The sequence below is a fragment of the Cetorhinus maximus genome, chromosome 20, assembly GCF_964194155.1.
Source record: "Cetorhinus maximus chromosome 20, sCetMax3.hap1.1, whole genome shotgun sequence".
Lineage (NCBI taxonomy): Eukaryota > Metazoa > Chordata > Chondrichthyes > Lamniformes > Cetorhinidae > Cetorhinus > Cetorhinus maximus.
Window position 1 is genome coordinate 29,516,918 of NC_135898.1, and position 27,165 is coordinate 29,544,082.

The window sequence follows — 27,165 nt, forward strand, 5'->3', positions numbered from 1 at the left end:
GAGGTGATGCATTTTGGTAGGAAGAACATGGAGAGGCAACATAAAGTAAGGGGTACAATTCTTAAGGGTGTTCAGGAGCAGAGGGACCTGGATGTATATGTGCATAGATCATTGAAGCGGGCAGTACAGGTGGAGAGAGCGGTATGCAGAAAGCATACAGTATCCTGGGCTTTATTAATAGGGGCATAGAGTACAAGAGCAGGGAGGTTATGATGAGCTTATATAAGACACTCGTTAGACCTCAGCTGGAGTATTGTGTACAGCTCTGGGCATGACACTACAGGAAGGATGTGAATGCATTGGAGAGAGTGCAGAAGAGGTTTACAAGAATGGTTCCAGAGATGAGAAACTTGAGTTATGAAGATAGATTGGAGAGGTTGGGACTGTTCTCCCTGGAGAGGAGAAGGCTAAGAGGAGATTTGATAGAGGTGTTCAAAATCATGAGGGGGCTGGATAGAGTAGACAGGGAGAAATTGTTCCCGTTTATAAAGGGATCAAGAATGAGAGGGCACAGATTTAAAGTGATTTGCAAAAGAAGCAAATGTGATGTGAGAAAAAACTTTTTCACACAGCAAGTGGTTTGGGTCTGGAATGAACTGCCTGGAAGTGTAGTGGAGATAGATTCAATCGAGACATTCAAGAGGACATTTAGATGATTGTTTAAATAGAACAATGTGCAGGATTACAGGGAAAAGGCAGAAGAGTGGCACTAAGTCATAATGCTCATTTGGAGAGCCGATGCAGACATGTTGGGCCTAGTGGCCTCCATCCATGTAGTAACAATTCTGCGATTCTGAATTTATCCTATTTAGCATAGTGGTAGTGCCACACAACACGATGGAGGGTTTGCTCGGTGTGAAGACAGGACTTTGTCTCTACAAGAACTGTGTGTGGTGGTCACTCCTACCAATACTGTCATGGACAGATGCATTTGCAACAGGTAGATTGGTGAGAACGACATCAAGTGGGGCTTTCCCTCTTGTTCTCCCAGCACCTGCTGCAGTCTCAGTTGGGTAGATATGTCCTTCATATCTTCAGGGCTCATCCAGCTCCATCAGTAGTGATGATATGGTAAATGCTAAGTGGTCGAAGTGTTTTTATTCTTGACTTTTCTGGAGCAGTTTTATGTAACAGAGTGGCTGGCTAGGCCATTTCAGAGGGCAGTTAAGAGTCAACCACATTGCTGCAGGTCTGGAGTCACACATAGGCCACACCAAATAAAGACTGCACATTTCCTTCTTTGAAGTATGTTTATGAATCAGATGGATTTTTACAATAATCCCATTGTTTTATGATCGTCATTACCAAGACTAGCTTTTTTTCCTTTTAATTCCTGATTTATTAATTGATTGAATTTAAATTCCCCCAGCTGCAGTGCTGGGATTTGAACTTGCATCTCTGAAACATTAGTTTAGCTCTCCAAATTACGAGTGCAGTAACATTACCACTAATCATTCCCATGTCATCGTTATCATTACTTTTTTTCTCTTACCTCCTAACAAATTCCCAATTAAAGTTCTTGCTGCCTTCAAATCAGTGTTCATCTTTCCCAGAACTCCACATTTGAACCCCTCCAATTAGGTTTCTGCCCTGTCACAGCTCTGAAATGTCTCTTATCAAAATCACAAATGACATCCTAAGTGGCTGTAATAATGGCAACTATTTCTCCTTGTCCTTCTTGTTCTTTCTGCATCCTTTGTCACGGTTCACCGCGCCATCCTCCTCCAATGCCTCCCCATTGGCCATGAAGAAGGTACTCTCTCCAATCTTGCAACTACCACATCGGCCAGTTGAAGAGGAGAAATTACAATCCCTGATCACACAGCGACCCCAGAGACTCAGGCTTCCTTTAACCGGTTTTATTCAAGCATATGCAAGGGAGCCTCAATCATTCCTAAGAATGAAGACCCAGCTCCCAGACTGATTACATTTCATTACTTTTGTGCTTTTTCTTATCATAATACATTTGAGTACATTTGAATATATCCAATCGGTAACTGGCACACCGGTCCCATGCTAACTCTATCCTATTGAGTACATAAATATGTGATTTTGCTACCAATTATTCTAAAGGATGTATACATAATTATATTATCCAATCAAAATTAAAACACGTACGCAAAGACCTTGGTTCTCACAGCTCAAAACTGTTTGTGTTTCATCAAAGCCCCTCTTTGTCCATTGTTCATCTTCCCACATCTAAGCTAAAACCATCTGCCCCTTCCCTATGTGAGAGGGAAGTACACTTAATCTAATTTATGTCCTGCTTGTGTCTCTAGTCTGACTCTCAAGGCTGTGCAATGTTCATCTGGTAACCTTTAAATGTTTAGCAGCCATGTCTGCCTGGAGATTTTAAGGGTTTTTCGGTAAATTCTTACTGTATTCTCTTTTAGCATTTTTAATTTCCCCCTAACAGGCCAGCTGAGTGGGACCGCATGCACCTGCTTCCACTGTTATCTATCCAATTGTAGCCAAAAAATCACCTGCAATGGTTTCTCTTCATGCTCCTGCGCCTCTGCTGTCCCCCAAAGACCTATCCTTGGCCCCCTTCCATTTCTCATTGACACCCTGACCCTCAGTGATATCATCTGAAAACACATCAGTTTCCACATGTATGCTGGAAACACCCGACTCTACATCACCAACTCTCTCTTGACCTTCCCACTGGTCATGCTGCCTGTCCAACAATCAGTATTGGATGAGCAAAAATTTCCTCTATTAAATATTTACCATCGTCTTTGCCTCCCTCCAGTCCCCGGTCATTGTCTGAGGTTGAACCAAATTGTTTGCAACCTTGATGTCGTTTCGAATCCTGAGATGAGCTCCCGACCCCTTATCCGCTTCAACATAGCAGTCAAGAACATTAGCTCATCCAAAACTCTTGTTGGCTGTAACCTATACCTGCACAAAGTCCTGTTCTCCCATCACCCCTGTTCTCACTGACCTATGTTGACTCCCAGCCTGGTAAGGCCTTGATTTTAAAATTCTCACCTTGTTTGCAAATCCCTCCATGATCTTGCTCCTCCCCATCTCTATAATCTTAGTAAGCCAATATGCAATCATCCAATTCTGGCCTCTTAACCACACACTTTAATTATGGTGCTGGCTGGGATGAGGAAACACAAACATGATTTTGAAAAATTGTGTCTTTTTTCAGAGGATAATTTCAAGTCAACAGAAGTGTTTAAAGTTATGGGACAGGGCAAGTAGAATCAGACTGTTTCCAGCAGTTAAGAGCTGCAACATATTGGCTGGGGTTTTTTATATCCACCAGAGAGGACAAATAGGGCCTTGGTTTCCACTCTCATCTGAAAGAGTTGCACCTCAAACAGTACAGCACTCCCTGAGTAATGCATTGCTATGTCAACCATGATTTTTGTGCTCAAATTCTGGAGTGAGACTTGAACCATAAATTTTACTCGGAGGCAAGAGTGCTACCAGCTGAGCTAGCCCTGGTAAACCTCTTCATACAGAGAGTAGTGAGGCTGTGGAATTCACTTCAGGGTTGGGGCAGAAACGGACAACATTCAGGATTAGATTGGTTGGTGGGTGAACAGGGCGGGAATGTAAACCCAGACCAGGGCCTGTAGCACTGGCAGCAGATGAGACTGCAGCTTTCGGAAACAGGCCACAGAGAACAAGGAACAAAAACAGAAAATGCTGAATAAAATCAGCAGGTATGGCAGCATCTGTGGAGAGAGAAACAGAATTAACATTTCGAGTCCGTATGACCTTTCTTCAGAGCTCTGTCTGTTTCAGATTTCCAGCATCGGCAGTATTTCACTTTTAACTGAGAACCCGGGTCAATAAACACCGCGGCCTCGCCGACCCTCAACTAGCCCCGCCCCCTGTCCCAGAGGCCCCGAGCGCGAAGCCCGTCGAGCCTGTAGCTCCGCCCTGGGACATGAAGCTCCGCCCCCTACGTTACTTTGCAACTTGAGTTGACTGCCTTCTCGGCGTCACATTGTGGGTGGGGTTGTCGCAACGTTTGTTGGGAGTGGGAGCGGCCTGGCAGCGCACCCGATAGTTGTCTTTTGGCGCCATGTTGCGGAGCGGGCGGCGGGCTTGTCCGGTGAGTTTTCGGTGATGGAAGCCGGAACACCTGAATAGGGGAACGCGCCTGCCTCTTCAGCTTCTCAACTCTGCACACCCCCATACCTACCCGAATCCCTCAATACCCTTTTCCCCCCCAGTACCCTCTGCACTACCCCGCCCCCCCCCCCCCACGTACCCTCTGCACTCCCCCGGCTCCCCCCAGTACTCTCTGCACTCCCCCGGCTCCTCCAGTACCCTCTGCACTCCCCCGCCCCCCCCCAGTACCCTCTGCACTCCCCCGGCTCCCCCAGTACCCTCTGCACTCCCCCGGCTCCCCCAGTACCCTCTGCACCTTCCCGCCCCCCCCCCAGTACCCTCTGCACTCCCCCGGCTCCCCCAGTACCCTCTGCACTCCCCCGGCTCCCCCAGTACCCTCTGCACCTTCCCGCCCCCCCCAGTACCCTCTGCACTCCCCCGGCTCCCCCTTACCTCTTCAACTATACAAAACCTTGGGTTGGCCACATCTCAAATACCGTGAGCAATTTTGACCGGCATGCCTCAGGAAAGACAGAGTAGCTCTAGCCAATTCAATGTAGGTTTACCAGATTGATACCTGAACTTCTAGCCTTAAGGTACAGGGATAGATTAAACGTCTTAAGGTTGTGTTCTCTGAAACTTTCAATGTTAAAGGTTTATTTGATTAAGGCTTTTAAGATATGAAGGGAAATATAACAGTAAATAGCGAAATTATTTCTGCTCATTGAGGAGTCAGGACTTGGGTGCATAAAATTAGATAAGTTTGTCTATAAATTAGATAAATTTGTCTAAAAATTAGAGGCAGGCCTCTCGGGAGGATAATTAAAAAATGCTTCCTCATGCAGAGAATGGTGTAAGTTTGGAACTCTGTTCCACAAGTAGCAATTTGTGCAAGAACAATTAATTTTAGAACTGAGATGAATAAATTCTATTAGCCAAGGCTATTAAAGGATATGGGGCAAAGGTGGGTATATGGTGTTAGGTCACAGATCCGCTATGATCTCATTGAATGTTAGAAGAGACTCGAGGGGCTAAAGGGTCTGCTCCGGTTCCTAAATCACCTGTGCCAGGTGTCATTGACAGTGATTTGTGTTCAGTGATTCTCTCAATCACCTAGTGGCTGTTTCATAGATCAGGTATGATCATTGAGTGTTGTTCTGTTTTGGGACAACACTGAATGTGTCTAATTGCATTTTATTATATTTTGTCACTTAATGCTTGAATTAGTTTATTTCAATTAAAATATGGAAAATTACTTTTTTCCTCTCTTGATATAGTCTTCATTGTTGGTGGGGAAGAAACCTCCTTCAGAAATTGGACATGGCCGTAGAACAGGTGAAACAAAGTGGCGTTGCAGCACCGTCCCAGTGACTATCAGTCTTTTGAAAAGCAATGATGGTGAAGAGGATTGGATGGAATCCATTCTGAAGCTACCTGACAATGGAGTGGTTCCTGAATCTCCAGTGGCCATAGCAGATACTTTCATTGTTCCTGAAACACCAGATAGTGAAATTGCAGTACAATCCAAGTTACCGGTGTCCAGTATGGTGACTCCTGCCATCTCCCACACTTGTCGCTCCAGGTTTAACCAATCAAAGGAATGTACCAGAGTTAAAGTTAAGCTTTTCTTGAACACTGAAAATGTGAAACCAGTTCGACAATACAGTGTTACTGGTAAGACTAAGAGAAAGGATTCGTTGCGAGATTGTGAAAATATTTATCCCGTTGGGCTGTTTGGGAAGAGATCTGAAACTAGCCCTGATGAGGTGCCCAGATCGAAGAAGTGGAAATCCACCCTGATGAAGGAAGTAGGTGGTCCAATGGTCCAGGACACACAGGGCTCTTCTGATCATCTTCTGCAGGAGTGTCTAATGGCTATTAACCAGGCCCCTCCTGGGCCACAGCTGTGTAACTTTATGAAGAAACCTGTGAATGAAAAACTGGAAAATGGGAAGACAAGACGATGTGGAAGTTGTGTTTTGAGGTCACCCTCTTCTCCAAACTGTTTATCTAAAGGTTCAAAGTTCTGTGTAACTGCAAGGAACCAGATGGGGAGCCTACAGGTGCCCACATCCAAAGCTCTGTTAAGAAATCCCTTCAAGAGAATAGATAAACTGTATGCAAATTCCCAGAACGGAAGTTGTGATTCAGTGTTTGTTCAGATAGCTAAAAATAAATACAGTAACTGCAGTAAAGGGGATGGAGACTGGAATCTTGTTCAACCCACAGTGCCAATGGGTGAAACCTGGCTAAAGGCAACAAGAGAGATGGAGGCTGTGAAAATCTCAGGCACAACTGTGGGGTATGACCAGCGCGACGGGAGCAGTAACCCCAGCTGTGTTGATTCAGAGTGTGAAGAGCAACATGCTGAATGTGGGGAAGACAAAAGAGGTGCTGTGACAGGAGGTTTAAAGATTGAGTCTTTTCTGGCTGACCTGCATTTTAGTACGTCAAACAAAACCCAGCTCACGAACGCTGCGAAGCAATCAGATGACCCTCAAGAATCAAAGAGTTTCAGTCATGCAGCAGAGAAGTTGGGTTCCTTGAGGTACAGCTATATATGACCTCACTTAACTTGTGCAGATTTATTTGCAATTTCAAGATCTTGCTTGAATCTCAAACACACCATTGCTAGGCTCATCTGTAACTCACTCTGCTGTTTTATATGCTTTCTACTTTTATACTTTACATCAATAATCCTGGCTTCCTTTCAATGCTATTGTATTTACGCCATCCTTAATTCCTCTGAAATGTCAAGTACGCTTGAATATTTAGGTTTCAGCCTTGGTCATCTTGCAGCCGTGTCCCTGTAATGGCTATCAGGTCATACATATTTATTTCTGTTTGTGTGATCAATTCATCCAATTTGTTGTGAATGTTTGCGCACTCAGAAACAGAGCCTTTAGTTCTGTCTTTTTACTACTTTTGCAAACTCTGGTCTTGTCTGCTGACGCACTATTGTATTTGTGTGTTCTGTCCCTTCTTGCCACACTCTGAATATCATTCTCCTATTGCTACATTACCCTATTGCCTTGTCCTCTCCCTTAATTTATCACATTTCCCCCCACTTAATCCCTTCCCCCCACTATTTAGTTTAAAGCCCTCTCTACCACCCTATTATATAACACTCCAGAACACTGGTCCCAGAATAGTTCAGGTGAAGACTGTCCTGCTTTCCCCAGCACTGGTGCCAGTAGCCCATGAGTTGAAACCCATTTCTCCCACAACGGTCTTTGAGCCATGCATTCAACTCCCTAATCTTATTTATCCTACACCAATTTGCTTGTGGCTCAGGTAATAGTCCAGAGATTATTACCTTTGAGGTTCTCATTTTTGATTTAGCCCCTAGTTGCTCATAACCCCTAAGCAAAATCTCTTTCCTTGTTCTATCTATGTCATTGGCACCTACGTGGACCATGACAACTAGACCCTCCCCTTCCCACTGCAAATTCCTCTCCAGCCCTAAGATGCCCTGAACCCTGGCACTGGGCAGGCAACACAGCCATCTGGACCCTCGCTCATGGTTGCAGAGAACTGTGTCTATCCCCCTGACCCTACTGTATCCTCCTACCTCTACATTTCTGTTTACTCCCCTGCTTGAATGGCTTCCCTGGCGTCATGGTCAGTTTGCTCATCCATCCTGCGACTTCCCCTTCTCATCCATACAAGATGAAAGAACCTTAAACCTGTTGGACAATTGCCAGGGCTGAGGCTCCTCCACTCTGCTTTCTTGACCCCCTTACCTGCCTTGCTCACAGTCCAGGGCAACTAGAGATGAGCAATAAAGCTGACCTGGCCAGTGAAGCCCACATGCTGAGAATGAATACCCTGCCACTGACCACTGATGAAATCAGAAGTTCTGAGCCTAAGGGTTGTGACTGCTTTCTGGGATAAAGTGCCCAGTAGCTATCCTCCTCCCTGATGTCTGTAGCTTGGCCTCCAACTCAGTGACTCTGAGCCAAAGCTGCTTAAAGCCAGACACTTACTGCAGATTTCAGACTTGATCTATTCCTCGAATGGCAAGGGACCCAGTACGAGGTCTTGCCATTTGCTGTCCAATCAGGGTGTCTCTGTCATGTGAAACAGAAAAAAAAGACTTGCATTTATATAGCCCCTATAGAACCTCAGTACATCCTGAGGCACTTCACAGCCAATGGAATGTAGTAATTTTAGAAAAGGCAGCAGCCAATTTGTGCACAGAGCTCCAACAAACGGCAATAAGATAAAGACTGGATCATCTGTCCATTTTGTGTTTGGTTAAAGAATAAATATTGTACCAAGGAGAACTCTCCTCCCCTTCCTATTATGCATTGGGGCATCCACCTGAGATGGCAGACAGGTTCTCGATTTAATGTCGCTTCCAAAGGATGGTACCTTTGACGGATGTTAGTCTGTGTTCCTGATTCAGTCTGTGCTGGAGGAACGGAGGCTGAGCATTCTCCCATATTGTGGAACCTGGGGCGACTGGAGGGTGAGGTTCCTCTAGAGATGTAAAGATGCTGGGAGTGTGAAGAAACCATTTTGACTGGCAATCACATTTTGTAATTGTTGGATTTCCTGTGGCACTGGTCACAACAAAGCATTGTTAATCCCATAACAATACAGGCCCAAGTGGTTTCCTTGATCCATAACTATTCTTGTAATTATTATATAACGTATAGTATTACATGAAAGGTAAACAATTAGTGCAACCTGTTTCCTTCACTAGTTCACATTAAAGTGGATCAGACTTGTTCTCTTTTGTGGATCACTGTTATTACGGTGGACTCCCCTTTGCCCTGAGGTGATTCTAACTTTAGTGCGGGGGTGGTGTGGGCGGAGGGGAATATGCTGGTTGACTATTTAGGGCTGCAACTACTTACCAGTATTCTGCCTAGCTGACACCAGGCTGAGCTGTAAAAGCTACCTTCTAATTGTTATTGCTCTCTCCTATTACTGTGCATCATCTTTACATGTTAGCATCATACCAGGCAACAGTATAGCCTTGCAAAAACAGAATTACCTGGAAAAACTCAGCAAGTCTGGCAGCATCGGCGGAGAAGAAATCAGTTAACGTTTCGAGCCTTCATGGCCCTTCGGCAGAACTGGAGCATAGTTAGAAGAAAGGAGAAATATAAATTGGTTTAAGGTGGGTGGGGGGGGTGGGAAGAGACACATTGAGGGTGTGGTGTGTTGATTGTGGAGATGAGCAGATAATCAAAAGATGTCACAGACAAAAGAGGTCAAAGAGGTGTTGAAGGTGGTGGTCTTTGTCTGAGAAAAGTGCTAATTAAGAATGGAAGACAGGATATTCAAAGTACAGCTCTAGTGGGGGTGGGGTGGAAAGACTAGAGGTTTTAGTTTTAGATTTAAAAATAATGGAAATAGGTGCGGAAAGAAGAATCTATATAAATTATTGAAAAAAAAAAGCTGGGGGGGTGGTGGGGAAAGAAACGGGGTGGGGATGGGGGGAGGGAGAGTTTAAGATCTAAAGTTGTTGAATTCAATATTCAGCCTGGAGGGCTGTAAAGTGCCTAGTCGGAAGATGAGGTGCTGTTCCTCCAGTTTGCGTTGGGCTTCACTGGAACAATGCAGCAAGCCAAGGACAGACATGTTGGCAAGAGAACAGGGTGGAGTGTTAAAATGGCAAGCAACAGGGAGGCTTGGGTCTTTCTTGCGGACAGACCGCAGGTGTTCCGCAAAACGGTCGCCCAGTTTGTGTTTGGTCTCTCCAATGTAGAGGAGACCGCATTGGGAGCAACGAATGCAGTAGACTAAGTTAGGGGAAATGCAAGTGAAATGCTGCTTCACTTGAAAGGAGTGTTTGGGCCCTTGGACGGTGAGGAGAGAGGAAGTGAAGGGGCAGGTGTTGCATCTTCTGCGTGGGCATGGGGAGGTGCCATAAGTGGGGGTTGAGGAGTAGGGGGTGATGGAGGAGTGGACCAGGGTGTCCCGGAGGGAACGATCCATACGGAATGCCGTCAAGGGTGAAGGGAAGATGTGTTTGGTGGTGGCATCATGCTGGAGTTGGCGGAAATGGCGGAGGATGATCCTTTGAATGTGGAGGCTGGTGGGGTGATAAGTGAGGACAAGGGGGACCCTATCATGTTTCTGGGAAGGAGGAGAAGGCGTGAGGGAGGATGCGCGGGATATGGGCCGGACACGGTTGAGGGCCCTGTCAACGACCGTGGATGGAAAACCTCGGTTAAAGAAGAAGGAGGACATGTCAGAGGAGCTGTTTTTGAAGGTAGCGTCATCAGAACAGATGCGACGGAGGCGAAGGAACTGAGAGAATGGGATGGAGTCTTTACAGGAAGCGGGGTGTGAGGAGCTGTAGTCGAGGTAGCTGTGGGAGTCGGTAGGCTTGTAATGGATATTGGTGGACAGTCTATCATCAGAAATTGAGACAGAGAGGTCAAGGAAGGGAAGAGAAGTGTCAGAGATGGACCATGTGAAGATGATGGAGGGGTGGAGATTGGAAGCAAAATTAATAAATTTTTCCAGGTCCCGACGAGAGCATGAAGCAGCACCGAAGTAATCATCGACGTACCGGAGAAAGAGTTGTGGGAGGGGGCCGGAGTAGGACTGGAACAAGGAATGTTCCACATACCCCATAAAGAGACAGGCATAGCTGGGGCCCATGCGGGTACCCATAGCCACACCTTTTATTTGGAGGAAGTGAGAGGAGTTAAAGGAGAAATTGTTCAGTGTGAGAACAAGTTCAGCCAGACGGAGGAGAGTAGTGGTGGATGGGGATTGTTGGGGCCTCTGTTCAAGGAAGAAGCTAAGGGCCCTCAGACCATCCTGGTGGGGGATGGAGGTGTAGAGGGATTGGACATCCATGGTGAAGAGGAAGCGGTTGGGGCCAGGGAACTGGAAATTGTTGATGTGACGTAAGGTGTCAGAGGAATCACGGATGTGGGTGGGAAGGGACTGGACAAGGGGAGAGAGAAGGGAGTCAAGATAACGAGAAATGAGTTCCGTGGGGCAGGAACAGGCTGACACGATCGGTCTGCCAGGACAGTTCTGTTTGTGGATTTTGGGTAGGAGGTAGAAGCGGGCCGTCCGAGGTTGGGCGACTATCAAGTTGGAAGCTGTGGGAGGAAGATCTCCAGAGGAGATGAGGTCAGTGACAGTCCTGGAAACAATGGCTTGATGTTCTGTGGTGGGGTCATGGTCCAGGGAGAGGTAGGAGGAAACGTCTGCGAGTTGACGCTCAGCCTCCGCGAGGTAGAGGTCAATGCGCCAGACAACAACAGTACCACCCTTGTCAGCGGGTTTGATGACAATGTTGGGGTTGGACCTGAGAGAACGGAGTGCAGTGAGTTCAGAGAGAGACAGATTAGAATGGGTGAGAGGAGCAGAGAAATTGAGACGACTAATGTCACGCCGACAGTTCTCAATGAAAAGATCAAGAGAAGGTAAGAATCCAGAGGGAGGGGTCCAAGTGGAGGGAGAATATTGGAGGTGGGTAAAAGGATCCGTTGAACGGGGAGAGGACTCCTGCCCAAAGAAGTGAGCACGGAGACGAAGACGGTGGAAGAAGAGTTCAGCATCATGCCAAGCCCGAGCAGTATAGCCTTGCACGTTAGGTTGTGGATTTCATAGAAACTAGTTCCTTTATTGAGGTATTATTTTAAAACTTCAGTATTTTCACAACATACTCTAACTGCCTAAAATGCTAAAGCAAAGCATAATGGGATCACTTGGATCACTTCAAACTATTCTAACAGGTCGTGGCAAAAATGTAATTTGAGAGGTTAAAGAGTGCTTCTAGTGCTTGGGGGTGTGTTTTTGACAGTCTTGAGGATTCCCATTAAGCTTCTCATCTATTTGGTGTATTTCCTCCCCCCCTGTTTCTGAAGGCATTAATCCTTGAGGTGCTGCTGAGTCTCTGGTATGTTGTCACAGCTTAAACCACACAACTGCCCTGTCTATCACTGGGTACTGATTTGGAATGGGAACCCTGATATCCGAGCCCAGAGTTGTTGAAGTAGCCTATGTATGGTCTTACTCTTTGCAGCCCGGTGCGGGAACTGGTGCTTCTCTTCCTTGTCTGTGTTCCACTGTTTCATGTATTTACCCAATGGGCCACCCGAAGAGCTGCCCTTCTGATTTCTGATGAAGTATGATGACTGGTTGTGGAATATGGAATTGGGTGAGATTTTTCACCAGTGTAATTAAAATTGTACATAATTGTCTTTCTCCTTATTTTCACCATCAGTAAGAAGTGTTTAGGTGATGGTGTAACGTTCTGCAAAGGCCGATTCCAGGTGGTGACGGTGAATGAAATCCTCAGCCCCAGTGGTGATCTAGAGAAACACTTGACAATTACAACGAGCCAAACAAGCACTGGCAGCAGCATCGGCACAGAGCAGTGTGTTCTGAAAGATGATTGGTAAGGAGCTGCAGCTTTTGCACTCTTCTGTACATGCACATTCTCTGTGTCTTCATGCAACGGCTGTGTAGAATGCACTCTGAAACCGCTGAGACAGCAGATGTTACGCTTGGAACTCTGCTCCCCTTTATTCCTGCTGCTCACTTGTTTCTACTGTGAGAGTCCTGAGTAGATGCCAGGCTGCTTCATGCAGGAGGTCACAGGTATGAACAGTCCCTGGCACGTTCATGTTTACTTTGGGCGGAGGAAGTCAGTCTTGAGCAGCTGTATTTGTGCTGGTGATATTTGCTGGTTTGTTGTGTTCAAATTCTGTGCACCTGGAGACTTGGAAAACGACCTGGTGTTTTGTGCTTTTACCTCATTGATGGATGACTCTTGAATGAGAAGACCCAAATATTTAGCATCAGGAGCTCGAATTAGGTGGGGATTTAAACTAAATTCTGAGGTAAACCCAGCAGAAGCCCAGGAGTTAAAAAAGTGATATGACTCCTAACGAGATACCGGTTGGGCAAATGATCACCGTTTACAGAATGCTGTCACCAGTCACCTAAAGGTTATCAAGATCAGAAAAGTGAGAGTCACCAGTTATGTAGTGTGGGTAAAAGAGAATGTTCTACAAATCAGCGCTAAAATGTTATGATAAACCTGAGGCCCAACTACACAAAAGCTACCTGTGATGCAGGTGAGAGAGGATTCACTGCACATGATGTCATGTTGCTGGTGGGATGTCTTGTTTCTCACTAACCTTTAGTAAGTCGTAGCCCCTTGGAATGCTTTGCTCCTGGGTCGCTGTTAGAGATGCAGACATTTCAATGGTGATGGAATTCAGGCCTGTGTCTGAGATCTCCATAGTCAGTCCCAGAGCCTGCTATCTTTCAGTGTTCACACATTAAAGCCCTCAATTTTCATCTATCTCTTTCTCTGCTTGCTTTCATTAACTTTATATACACCACTTTGAATTCATTTCATTCTGTCCACTTTCACAGTTCTTGGGAAGTGGATGATACTGGGAAGGCAGGGTGTCCTATGGAAAACATACTTTACTCCTCTCTCTCACTTTGAGTGTTTGAGTAGGATTGACAAGATGGAGGGGTTGAGAGGCAAAGAGATAAATCAGATTAAGATGAACCTCTTAAATATTGCTACATGTGGAGTTTCTTTGAGTGGCACTGCTAAAGGCTGTATTTACTAGCAGTCTGAGTTGCCCTGAGAGAATTGAATGGGCCTGGCATCAGATATATCTCCGATATAGACAAATCTTGAAGGCCATCAGTGAGTATGTTGAGATTTTACAATCTTTTATGATCATTTTCCTTGTGCTGGCTCACAAATGACAAGTTGTTCTGTGAACTGATGATCTTTGGGTTGCCAGACCAGAACCACAACCACAAGATGACTGACCATAAGAGATTATTCCGAAATTATACCGATCAATGGCCTAATAAATAAAGTATCACAGAATCTCTCAGTGCAGAAGAGGCCCTTTGGCCCATCGAGTCTGCACTGACACGTGAGAAACACCTGACCTACTTACCTAATCCCATTTACCAGCACTTGGCCCATAGCCTTGAATGTTATGATGTGCCAAGTGCTCATCCAGGTACTTTTTAAAGGATGTGAGGCAACCCGCCTCCACCACCCTCCCAGGCAGCGCATTCCAGACCGTCACCACCCTCTGGATAAAAAAAGTTTTTCCCCTCATCCCCCCCTAAACCTTCTGCGCCTCACCTTGAACTTGTGTCCCCTCAAGACTGACCCTTCAACTAAGGGAACAGCTGCTTCCTGTCCACCCTGTCCATGCCCCTCATAATCTTGTACACCGATCAGGTCGCCCCTCAGTTTTTCTCTGCTCCAACGAAAACAACCCAAGTCTATCCAACCTCTCTTCATAACTTAAATGTTTCATCCCAGGCAACATCCTGGTGAATCTCCTCTGCACCCTCTCCAGTGCAATCACATCCTTCCTATAATGTGGCGACCAGAACTGCACACAGTACTCCAGCTGTGGCCTCACCAAGGTTCTATACAACTCCAACATGACCTCCCTACTTTTGTAATCTATGCCTCGATTGAGAAAGGCTAGTGTCCCAAATGCCTTTTTCACCACCCCACTGGCCTCCTAAGCCAGGAATTGTGGTTTCAAGTCCCTTATGTGATGAAGCAAATTTAGCTGGCAAGGATATAATGGACTGAATAGTTTTCTTATATGCTGTAACCATTCTTTGATTCTATGAGCTAAATACAGGAACTGCTGGAAACATTCAGCTGTTCAGGCAGCAGGTCTGGAGAGAGAAATGGAGTTGATGTTTCACAAGCTCTGACAAAAGGTCAATGGCCTTCAATCATAAGGTCAGAAGTGGGGATGCACAGTTACACAATGTTAGCACCATCCGTGACTCCTCAGAAGCTGAAGCAGTCCATGTCCAAGTGTAGCAAGATCTGACAATATCCAGGCTTGGGCTGACAAGTGGCAAGTAACATTCCACATAAGTGCCAGGCAATGACCATCTCCAAAAAGAGAGAATCTAACCAAATTTCCCTTGACATTCAATGGCATTACCATCACTGAATCCCCCACTATCAACATCCTGGGGGTTACCATTGACCAGAAACTGAACTGGACTAGCCATATAAACATTGGCTACAAGGTCAGAGGTTAGGAGTCCTGCAGTGAGTAACTCATCACCTGACTCCTCAAAGCCTGTCCATCATCTACAAGGCACAAGTCAGGGGTGTGATGGAATACTCTCCACTTGCCTGGATGAGTGCAGTTCCCACAACACCCAAGAAGCTTGACACCGTCCAGGACAAAGCAGCCCGCTTGATTGGCACCACATCCACAAACATTCACTCCCTCCACCACTGACGAACAGTGGCAGCAGTGTGTACTATCTACAAGATGCACTGCAGAAACTTACCAAGGCTCCTTAGGCAGCATCTTCTAAACCATCTAGAAAGGCAAGGGTAGCACACACATGGGAACATCACCACCTGGAAGTTCCCCTCCAAGCCACTCATCATCCTGACTTGGAAATATATTGCTGTTCCTTCACTGTTGCTGGGTCAAAATCCTGGAACTCCCTTCCTAACAGCACTGTGGGAGTACCTACACCATATCGATTGCAGCAGTTCAAGAAGGCAGCTCACCACCCCTATCTCAAGGGCAATTAGGGATGGGCAATAAATGCAGTGATGCCCAGATCCCGGAACTGAATAAAAAAATAAACCTGAAACATTAACTCTTGCTTCTCTCTCCGCAAATGCTGCATAACCTGCTCAGTATTTCCAACATTTTCTGCTTTTTGTTGACAGTATTTTTACAGTATTTTGCTTGTGTATTTGAATTACTTCCATAAACCTTAATACTCCATGATTCAGCTATCCTATGTGACATCCTGAGAGTGTGACAAAGGGAAACGATCCCTTTGACATAGTGATCATGCAATCCTCTTCCAATGCCTCTCTACTGCATCCAGCTGGGAGGACTTACAATTGCCTGGTTCCATTCCTACCTATTTGTAGCCAGTGTGTCACTTGCAATGGCTTCTCTTAAAATTCCTGTACCATTACCTCTGGTGTCCCCCAAGAACCTATCCTTGGCTGCCTCCTATTCTCATCTGCAATCTGCCCCTCAGTGACATCATCTAAAAGCACAGCATTAGTTTTCACTTGCACACTGATGGCATCCAGCTCAACCTCACCACCACCTCTGTTGACTCCTGTACTGTTTCTAAATTAATAGAATACATACCTGACATCTAGTACAGAATGAGCAAAATTTTGTCCCAATTAAATACTTGAAAGACTTAAGCCATCATCTTTGGTCCATTCCCTCGCTACCGACTCCATCGCTCTCCCTGGCAACTGAATTAGACTAAACCAGGCTGTCCACAACCTTGGTGTCATAGTTGATCACGAGATGGGTTTCTGTGCTAATACCGAGACCATCTATTTCCATCCCTGTAACATTGCCTGACTTTCACCCCTCATCTCTAGACTTTACTGTTCCAAGGCTGATTTCCCACATTCTACCCCATGTAGACTTGGAACTCCAAAACTCTGCTGCCCGTTTCTGACTCACCTAGTCCTGTTCACCTATCACCTTGTACTCATTGATCTGCATTGGCTCCTGGTCAGGTAACGCCTTGATTTTTAAAACTTTCATCCTCATTTTCAAATTCTTCATTCCCTTGCCCCCTCCCCTGTTATCTCCTCCAGAATATCAGCACTCATCTAATCCTGGGCGCTTGAGCTTCTCTGATTTTATTTGCTCCATCAAGGGTGGAGGGCGCCTTCAGCTGCCTAGGCCCTAAACTTGGAACATCTTTTTACCTTGCTTCCTTCCTTCAAGATGCTCCTTAAAACCTACCTCTCTGACTAAGCTTTGGGTCAGTTACTCTATGGTGACTTATGTGGCTCCATGTCCAATTTTGCTTTGTAATGGTCCTGTGAAATGCCTTGGGACATTATATTAAAGATGCTATATAAACATAAGTTGTTGCAGCTGTTGAGTGAATTTAGATATACTTGGAGAAACTCTGTTATCCATTTCAGGGACACTGTTGAAGTCAAAGTTGGAGATACGGTTCATGTTGAAGGCGAGAAGCACTTGGATACCTGGGTAATAAGCAAGGAAGCTGGGTACCTGGTTGTGAGCCCAGACCACCTTATTTCTGGGACTAGCATTGCAAACAGCATTCGGTGTATGCGCAGGGCTGTGCTGAATGAGAGATTTAAGGTGAGATTTAGAAACCGTCTCCCTCTTGAGGAAATGTGCAATGAGTATTCGGCCCATGTACCATTACTGCACTTATGTGCACTTCAGTTATGCCCAGCACACTCCATGATCCCAAATCTTGGACACTATCCCTGTTTCTAGAAATTCCCAATACATGGACACTCTGCCTCTTTCTATGAATTCCCCGTTCTCCCAACCCTGAGAAAGTATCTCTTTCTTTAAATTCCCAACCCTGGGATAGTGTCCATGCATCTATAAATTTCTATCTCTCAACCCCCAGACACTATCCCGGTTTGTATAAAATTCCCATTTATCCAGCCCTCAGAAGCTATCCCCCTTTCTGTAAATTTCCACATCTTTGTCCACTGCAAATTTATTTTCTGCTTGCATTGTGTCTTGTGATTTTGATTGTCATGGTTACTGTAGTACCATAACTCAGTCCTTAATGAGCAGTTGGAATGTCAGTGATTGAGCTGTGTATCTCCACATTCCTCCACACACACCCAGAGCTTGAAGTCAGGGAATGTTTCATTAAATTGTAACATCTGATAGTGTTGTGCAGATCAGCTTATGTGTGCTCTGAGTAATGGACCTTTCTGCATTTTTTTGATGAATATTTTTATTCCTTGTTTTTGTTTTCAAGGCCTGTGAAAAGGGAACGAGACAGATGCTGGTTGGCACTTTGGTTCATGAGATCTTTCAAAAAGCAGCAATGAACAACAGGTTTACACAGAAAGCGCTGGAAGAAATAACCTCTCAAACAATCTATGCCCAAAAGTACTTGGGAGAGATGTAAGCAGCGTTTTTCTTACCTCTTTTGGTTTTAGTGGAAATGTTTTACCAGCTGGAGAACTTAGAAATGGTTTTAATATCTGTGACCTTAATTGTGAAATGCAGCTTTCTTCCTTGGCTGAGTGGATGAGGATATCACTCCAGCTGATGCACCAGTGTGCGAGTCTAGTTTTTAGTCTGTTGAACTACTCTCACCCACGGCAGCAGACAAGTTATTACAAGCATCCTCTTTCTCTGAGTGTAGAAGAGAGAAAAATGACCAGGTTCCCTCCTGATTAGTACATCAGCTTTAAAGATCATGTGAGCTGAAAATCAGATAAAGCTGAATTGTGAGGCCCTTCACAGTTGAATAACCACCAGGATGGTGGAATTTGAATTCAATGGAATATCTGGCATTAAAAGTCTAATGATGATGACCATGAAACCATGTCAATTGTCGTACAAACCCATCCAATTCATTAGTGTCCTTCAGGGAAGGAAATCTGCTGTCCTTAGCTGGTCTGGTCTACATGTAGCTCCAGCCCCACAGCAATTAGGTTGACTCTTAACTGCCCTCAGTTGTATCACATTGCTAAAAACAAGTCAATAAGGGATTAAACCGGATGGATTATTTGGCATAGACCTAGGCACAGGAAACAACAATGGCAAACTCAGCCCTGACGACCCTGCAAAGTCCTCCTTACTAACATCTGGGGGCTTGTGCCAAAATTGGGAGAGCTGTCTCACAGACTAGTCAAGCAACAGCCTTACAAAGTCATCCTCATGCAATCAGACATTACAGATAATGTCCCAGACACCACCATCACCATCCCTTAGCATGTCCTGTCCCACCGGCAGGACAGACCCAGCAGAGGTGGCGACACAGTGGTATACAGTTGGGAGTGAGTTGCCCTAGGAGTCCTCAACATTGAATCTGGGCCCCATGAAGTCTCATGGCATCAAGTCAAACATGGGCTACCATTCCCTCCCTCCTCTCGGCTGATGAAGCAGTACTCCATGTTAAACACCACTTGGAGGAAGCACTGAGGCTGGCAAGGGTGCAGAATGTACTCTGGGTGGGGGATTTATGAACATACGGATTAGGAGCAGCAGTAGGCCATTTGGCCCTTCAAGCCTGCTCTGCCATTCAATAAGATCTGATCTGATTGCGTCCTCAACTCTACATTCTGCCTATCCCCAATAACTTTCAACTCCTTTGTTACTCAAGAATCTTAAAAATATTCATGGGTCCTGCCTCCTCCACTCCCTGGGGAAGGGTGTTCCAAAGATTCATGACGCTCAGAGAAAAAATGTATTCTCATCTCAATATTAAATGGGAGACCCCTTACTTTTAAACTGTGTCCCCTAATTCTAGTCTCTCCCACAAGGGGAAACAATCTTTCAGCATCCACCCTGTCAAGTCCCCTCAATAAGATCACCTCTCAATCTTCTAAACTCCAATGGGATACAGGCCCAACCCTGCCCAACCATCCCAGGTATCAGTTGAATGACACCTCTTTGAATTGCTTCTAACGCATTTATATCCTTTCTTAAATAAGGAGACCAAAATTGTACACAGTACTCTTAGATGTGGTCTCGCCTATGCCCTGTACAACTGAAGCAATACATCCCTATTTTTATATTCCATTGCCTTTGCAATAAACAGCAACATTCTATTTGCCTTTCTAATCACCTTACTGCACCTGAATACTAACTTCTCATGATTCATGTACCAGGACACCCAGATCCCTCTGTACCTCAGAGTTCTGCAGTCTCTCTCCATTTAAATAATATGCTGCTTTTCTATTCTTCCTGCCAAAGTTGACAAGTTCACATTTCCCCACATTATACTCCATCTGCTAAATTCCTTGTGTCTCCCTCACAACTTACTTTCCTACCTATCTTTGTGTCATCAGCAAATTTAGCAATCATGCATTTGGTCCCTTCGTCCAAGCCACTGAAGTAAATTGTAAATAGTTGAGGCCCCAGCACTGATCCCTGTGGCACTCCACTTGTCTCATCTTGCCAATCCAAAAATGTTAGCTAACCATTTCTCTATCCATGCTAATATGTTACCCTCTACACCACGAGCTCTTATTTTGCATAGTAACATTTGATGTGTCACCTTGTCAACTGCCTTCTGGAAATCTAAGCACAGCACATCCACCGGTTCCCCTTTATCCATGTTGCTTATTACTTCCACAAAGAACTCCAATAAATTAGTCAAACATGATTTCCCTTTCAGAGAAGTACTTTGTCTCTGCCTGATTGCATTGAGATTTTCTAAGTACTCCACTATAACCTCCTTAATAAGAGATTCCAGCGATTTCCATATGATATTTGTTAATCTAACTGGCCTGTAGTTTTCTGCTTTCTGCCTCCCTCCTTTCTTGAATACAGGAGTCACATTCACTATTTTCCAATCTGATGGGACCTTCCCAGAATCTAGGGAATTTTGGAAAATTAAAACCAATCCATCTACTATCTCAGCTGCCACTTCTTTTAAGACACCAGGATGAACTCCATCGGGACCTGGGGACTTGTCAGCATTTAGTTCTAATAATTTTCTCAGTACCCTTTCCTTGGTGATTATAAGTGTTTTAAGTTCCGCCCTCCCTTTCACCTCCTGACTCTCAATTATTCCTGGGATGTTATTTGTATCCTCTACCGGGAACACAGATGCAAAATGACTGTTTAATTCATCTGCCATTCCCTTATTTTCCATTATTAATTCCCCATTCTCACTCTCTAGAGAACCAATGCTCACTTTACTTACTCTTTTCCTTTTTAAATACGTGTAGAAACACTATCTGTGCTTGTATTTCTGGCTAGATTTCTCTCTTACTGTAATTTCTCCCTCCCTATTAATCTTTTGGTCATTCTTTGCTGTTCTTTATATTCTGTCCAACTTTCTGACCTGCCACTCATCTTTGCAGAATGATACATTTTTTCTTTCAATTTGATACTATCTTTAACCATGGATGGTGCATCCTTCCCTTTGAAAAGATATATCCCAGTGCGGAAGGCTCTAAGTATTCTGAAATTTCTCCTTCAGTATCTGCCACTGCATCTCTACTGACCTATCCCTTAACCTAATTTCCCAGTTCACTTCAATGTCCATCACCAACAGTGGCTCGGTAGCACCACCTCTGACTGAGCTGGCTGAGTCCTAAAGGACAGAGCTGCTACACTGGGTCTGTGGCAGGTGGTGAGGGAACCAACAACAAGGAAGAACATACTTGACCACATCCTCACCAACCTGCCCAGATGCATTAGTCCATGACGGTATTGGTAGGATTGACCATTGCACAGTCCTTGTGGAGACAAAGTCCTGTCTTCACATTGAGGATATCCTTCATCGTGTTATGTGGCACTACCACCATGCTAATTGGGATAAATTTTGTACAGATCCAGCAACTCAAGACAAGGCATCCATGAGACACTATGGGCCATCAGCAGCAGCAGAATTGTACTCAACCATAATCTGTAACCTCATGGCCCGGCATATCCCTCACTCTACCATTACCACCATGCCAGGGGACCAACCCTGGTTCAACAGTGTAAGAGGGCATGCCAGGAGCAGCACCAAGCATACCTCAAACTGAGGTGTCAACCTGGTGAAGCTACAACATAGGTCTACTTGCATGCCAAACAGCGTAAGCTGCAAGTGATATACAGAGCTGAGCGATCCCACAGCCAACAATCAGATCTAAGCTCTGCAGTCCTGGCACATCCAGTCGTGGATGGTGGTCGACAATCAAACAACTCACTGGAGGAGATGGCTCCACATCCTCAATGATGGGGGAACCCAGCACAAGAGAAGGCTGAAGTATTTGCAAGCGTCTTCAGCCAGAAGTGCTGAATGGATGATCCATCTTGGCCTCCCCCAGAAGACAGATGCCAGTCTTCAGCCAAGCCGATTCACTCCACATGACATGAAGAAATGCCTGGAGGCACTGGATACTGCAAAGGCTATGGGCCAGGATAATATTCCGGCAATAGTACTGAAGACTTGTGCACCAGAACTCGCTGTACCCCTAGCCATGTTATTCCTGTAGAACTACAACACTGGCGTCTACCCGGCTATGTGGAAAATTGCCCAGGTATATCCTGTACACACAAAGCAAGACACATCTGCCTAATTAGCGCCCCATCAGTCTACTCTCAATCATCAGTAAAGTAATGGAAGATGTCATCAACAGTGCTGTCAAGTGGCACTTGCTTAGCAATACCATGCTCGCTGATGCTCAATTTGAGTTCCGCCAGGGTCACTCAGCTCCTGACCTCATTACAGCCTTGGTTCAAATATGGACTAAAGAGCTGAACTCCAGAGGTGAAGTGAGTGTGACTGCCCTTGACATCAAGGCCGCGTTTGACTGAGTGTGGCATTAGGGAGCTCTAGCAAAACCGGAGTCAATGGGAATCGGGGAAAACTCTCCGCTGGTTGGAGTCATATGTAGCATGGTTGTGGTTGTTGGAGGTCAATCAGCTCAGTTCCAGGACATCACTGCAGGAGTTCCTCAGGGTAGTGTCCTAGGCCCAACCATCTTCAGTTGCTTCATCAATGACCTTCCTTCCATCATAAGGTCAGAAGTGGGGATGTTCGCTGATGATTGCACAAAGTTCAGCACCATTCATGAGTCCTCAGACACTGAAGCAGTCCACGTCCAAATGCAGCAAGACCTGGACAACGTCCAGGCTGGGGCTGATAAGTGGCAAGTAACATTCGTGCCACACAAGTGCTAGGCAATGGCCATCTCCAATAAGAGAGAAACTAACCATTGCCCTTGACATTCAATGGCATTACCATCACCGAATCCCCACTACCAGCATCTTGGGACTTAGCATTGACTGGAAACTGAACTGGACTAGCTATATGTGGCTACAAGAGCAGGCCAGAGGCGAGGATTCCTGTGGCAAGTAACTCACCTCCTGACTCCCCAAAGCCTGTCCTCCTTCTACAAGGCACAAGTCAGGAGTGTGATGGAATACTATCCACTTGCCTGAATAAGTGCAGCTCCAACAGCACTCAAGAAGCTTGACAGCATCCAGGACAAAGCAGCCTGCTTGATTGGCACCCCTTCCACAAACATTCACTCCCTTCACCACCAGCGCACAGTAGCAGCAGTGTACCATCTACATCCAGGTGGTGGTGTTCCCATGTGTCTGCTGCCCTTGTTCTTTTAGATGGTAGAGGTTGTGGCTTTGGAAGAGCCTTGGTGAGTTCCTGCAGTGCTTTTTTTTAATTCTTTCACGAGATGTGGGCTTCTCTGGCTGGGCTAGCATTTATTGCCCATCCCTGGTTGCCCTTGAGAAGGTGGTGGTGAGCTGCCTTCTTGAACCTCTGCAGTTCATGTGTGTACCTACACCACATGGACTGCAGCGGTTCAAGAAGACAGCTCACCACCACCACCTCAAGGGCAAAGAGGGATTGGCAATAAAGACTGGCCTCGCTCATGATGCCCACTCGCTAGGAATGAATTTTTTAAAAACTTGCTGCCTATCCATGTATGTGGATCAAGGCTGCTGGCACCATGGGACTAGCCCCACACAAGTTAATGCTTTTCAGAAAAGCAGGAAGAACTTGCATTTAGGTAGAACCTTGTTCCAACCTCAGGATAGCTAATGAATTGCTTTTTAAGTGCAATCACTGTTATGTTGACAAACACAACTGCCAATTTCCACACATGATTCCATAAATTGCAAATGAGATGAAAAACAAACTCTATTTTTGAGTTATGTTAGATGACGAAGGAATGTTGACAAGGTCAGCATAAACTCCTTGGTGCTTTTCAAATAGTGCTATGTGATCTATTCAGTCCACTTGAAGTTTTCATCTGAACATCACTCCAGTTATAATTTTGTGGTTTTCCTTTACTTATTTTGGCGTTTGCATTTCAGGCGATTACTGTCAGTCAGCCCTCACTCCTTCTGAGTCACAGAGATGTTTTAATTTTTCCAGAGAGGTAAATTTATGGTGTGGCTAGGGAATAAACAGCGAACTTACCACTTAGTTTCCCTTCGGCGGTTTTATCATGCACCCTCATGGGATGTCCTTTGAGTTTAAGAAGCTAGCAGAATAAACTCTGCCTTGGGTTTTAACTTATTAAAAGTTAACTTTGTTAACTTTATTAAAACCTAAAAACTGACTGAACAATAAACTGACATTGTAGATTGTGAATTGGATAGGTTTAACTATCTTGATTGAGTATAAAAGATGGGCTTAGAGGAGAGAGAAGTGGTGAGCCCAAGTGCTTTGGTAGGTAATGCCAGAGAATGGTAGCTAGGCAAAGGGAGGAAGAGAGGCAAATGCAGAACAGTGTGGAGTTAGAGGAGGATAATGTTCTGGGATAAAAAATGTAAAAGCTGGAAAAAATCATCAGGTCTGGCAGCATCTGTGGAGAGAGAAACAGTTAATGTTTCGAATATTTATGATTCTTTAAATTTAGAATGTTCTAGGGATAGGTTTAGTTGAAGGTTTGTTTACTGTGATGGAAATGGGGAAGACCATGATGGGGTTGGACATGGAGTTGGTGAAGGTCAGTGAGCATGGGTGCTGGCCAAGCATGTGGAAGGTGTGAAGGTGGTTAGGAGAACACTGGAATTGTTGAGTCTGGAGATTACAGTATTTTTCCTTTACGGGTTTGTTATTTTTTTCATAGTCCATGTTAGCTTCCTGGCCTAGCTATGCCTTGCCAAAGGCTTCAATTTGAAGGACTCCAGAATTTGAACAAGGGAGGTTGATAACTATTTTCAAACACCTAAGCAAAGATCCAGCACAGACATAATGGCCAAATAGTCACCAATTGTGCTGTAAATATTCCTGGAAGATTTTGATGGCTTAAAGTATGTATGATCTGATGACTCAAATACTTCGTAATACCTTTGGTGAGTATCCTGCTTGACAAGTCACAATTGTTGCACATGCAACTAGTTGTGCAGTTATTACTGCTCCATGGTCTATGTTTGCAGGTGAATCCTCACTGTAGATTCTAGTATTTTGGTGATGGATATCTCCTCTGAGTTAGAACAGACTTCCATTGGGAGTGACTCCCATTGGGTTAGGGCGGTGAGGGAGTGAGTTCCATTGGGTTAGGGCGGTGAGGGAGTGAGTTCCATTGGGTTAGGGCGGTGAGGGAGTGAGTTCCATTGGGTTAGGGCGGTGAGGGAGTGAGTTCCATTGGGTTAGGGCGGTGAGGGAGTGAGTTCCATTGGGTTAGGGCGGTGAGGGAGTGAGTTCCATTGGGTTAGGGCGGTGAGGGAGTGAGTTCCATTGGGTTAGGGCGGTGAGGGAGTGAGTTCCATTGGGTTAGGGCGGTGAGGGAGTGAGTTCCATTGGGTTAGGGCGGTGAGGGAGTGAGTTCCATTGGGTTAGGGCGGTGAGGGAGTGAGTTCCATTGGGTTAGGGCGGTGAGGGAGTGAGTCCTATTGGGTTAGGGCGGTGAGGGAGTGAGTTCCATTGGGTTAGGGCGGTGAGGGAGTGAGTCCTATTGGGTTAGGACAGTGAGGGAATGACTGCCGATGGGTTCGGATGGTATGGGAGTGACTTCTTTGGGTCAGAGAAAACAGAAACTAAAGGTAATATCCCCATTTCTCCCTTGGGGATACTCACTGGATTAACTCACTGACCGATGAGGGAGCCCTTTTCAGCCTTTGGAATAACATTTATCTTAAGCTGTTTTTGAAATGCAGGTACAGCTTGAATTTGAGTCAAGCGGATATGAAGCAAGCAGTAGATGAATACCTCCCATCGTTGGTGACCTGGGCTCAAGATTTCATGGATAATTCTGCTCAGTCTGGCATACAGCAGTTGCAACTTAAACTGTACGTGGTGTTCCATATCTATTACATTTAGTGTACAGGTTGGTACATTGAGCAAGCAAGCTGTGAAGAACTGAAATTGAATTACATTGGTCTGTTTGTGCAGATCCTTTGAGTCTAACTGGTCTTTGCTAATGTTTATGTTTGTATTCTGATGCCTCTATTTATGAAGCCCAGGATCTCATATGCCTATTTAACCACCTTCTCAACCTGCCCCCAATGAAATTTTTAAGCTTTAATTTCATCAAATCTAGTTATAATTGGGTTCTTGCTGGGGAGTTGGTTAGCTCAATTGGCTAGATAGCTAGAGTGTGATGCAGAATGACTCTAATGGTGTGGGTTCAGTCCTTGTAGCAGTCCTTCAGCTGTAGTAGTTCATCGAGGCCTGCCTCCTCACCTTGCCCCATGAGTGGTACCCCTCAAGCTATATATAAACAATTATCCACCTCTCATGGAGATGGTCCTTTGTGGACTATGGCTAATTACCTAATGATCTTTTCTCACCTTGGTTTCTTGGCTACGTGTCCGTGCCTAAGGTGTAAGGCACTTAATGCTCACCAGCTAATAGCTGGTGAGCATTGGACATAGCAGAGAATTGGAGAATTAGAAAATGTGACCCTCAGTGTAAGGAAAGGATTAATCAGATTGATTTGACCTTACTAAATGCCATTGATTTCTCTCTATATTGTAGTAATATTAGCTTTTAGGTTTTTGTGTTTAGTGAGGAATTAAAAGTCAATTTAGATGCAGTGATCACTAAACAGTTGAATTAAGATTGACTTTAAAGCTGTGGTCAGACTAGACAGTCAGCCTATTTAAAAGACATTCCTGTTGAAGAGCTGTAAATGGTTAGTAACAAGTTCTGCAGAATGGAATGTGTGAGAGAACAGAGCAGGTTCCTGTGTTAGGAATAAAAACAAAAAACTACTGCGGATGCTGGAAATCCAAAACAAAAACAGAATTACCTGGAAAAACTCAGCAGGTCTGGCAGCATCGGCGGAGAAGAAAAGAGTTGACGTTTCGAGTCCTCATGACCCTTCAGCAGAACTGAGTGAAGTTAGGAGAGGGGTGAAATATAAGCTGGTTTAAGGTGGTGGGGGGAGGGGTGGGGGGGGGAGAAATTGATGGGGGGGGGGTGGTTGTAGGGACAAGCAAGCAGTGATAGGAGCAGATAATCAAAAGATGTCACAGACAAAAGGATCAAAGAGGTGTTGAAGGTGGTGATATTATCTAAGAAAATGTGCTAATTAAGAATGGATGGCAGGACACTCAAGGTACAGCTCTAGTGGGGGTGGGGTGGAAAGACTGACAAGGTATTGTAGATTTAAAAATAATGGAAATGGGTGGGAAAAGAAAAATCTATATAAATTATTGAAAAAAACAAAAG

General features: G+C 45.1%; 1 protein-coding gene across 2 annotated transcripts in view; it reads left to right on the forward strand.

The window, feature by feature from the left end:
* The first annotated feature begins 3,993 nt into the window (after positions 1-3,993).
* dna2 (DNA replication helicase/nuclease 2) overlaps positions 3,994-27,165 on the forward strand; it is a 75,747-nt gene continuing 52,575 nt past the window's right edge. For both annotated transcript variants that reach the window (XM_078565844.1, XM_078565845.1), the window contains exons 1-6: positions 3,994-4,072; positions 5,349-6,619; positions 12,275-12,448; positions 17,003-17,186; positions 17,830-17,978; positions 25,650-25,781. In XM_078565844.1, the coding sequence (XP_078421970.1) occupies positions 4,043-4,072; positions 5,349-6,619; positions 12,275-12,448; positions 17,003-17,186; positions 17,830-17,978; positions 25,650-25,781 (1,940 nt within the window). In that variant the 5' untranslated portion in view covers positions 3,994-4,042. The remainder of the gene's footprint in view (positions 4,073-5,348; positions 6,620-12,274; positions 12,449-17,002; positions 17,187-17,829; positions 17,979-25,649; positions 25,782-27,165) is intronic.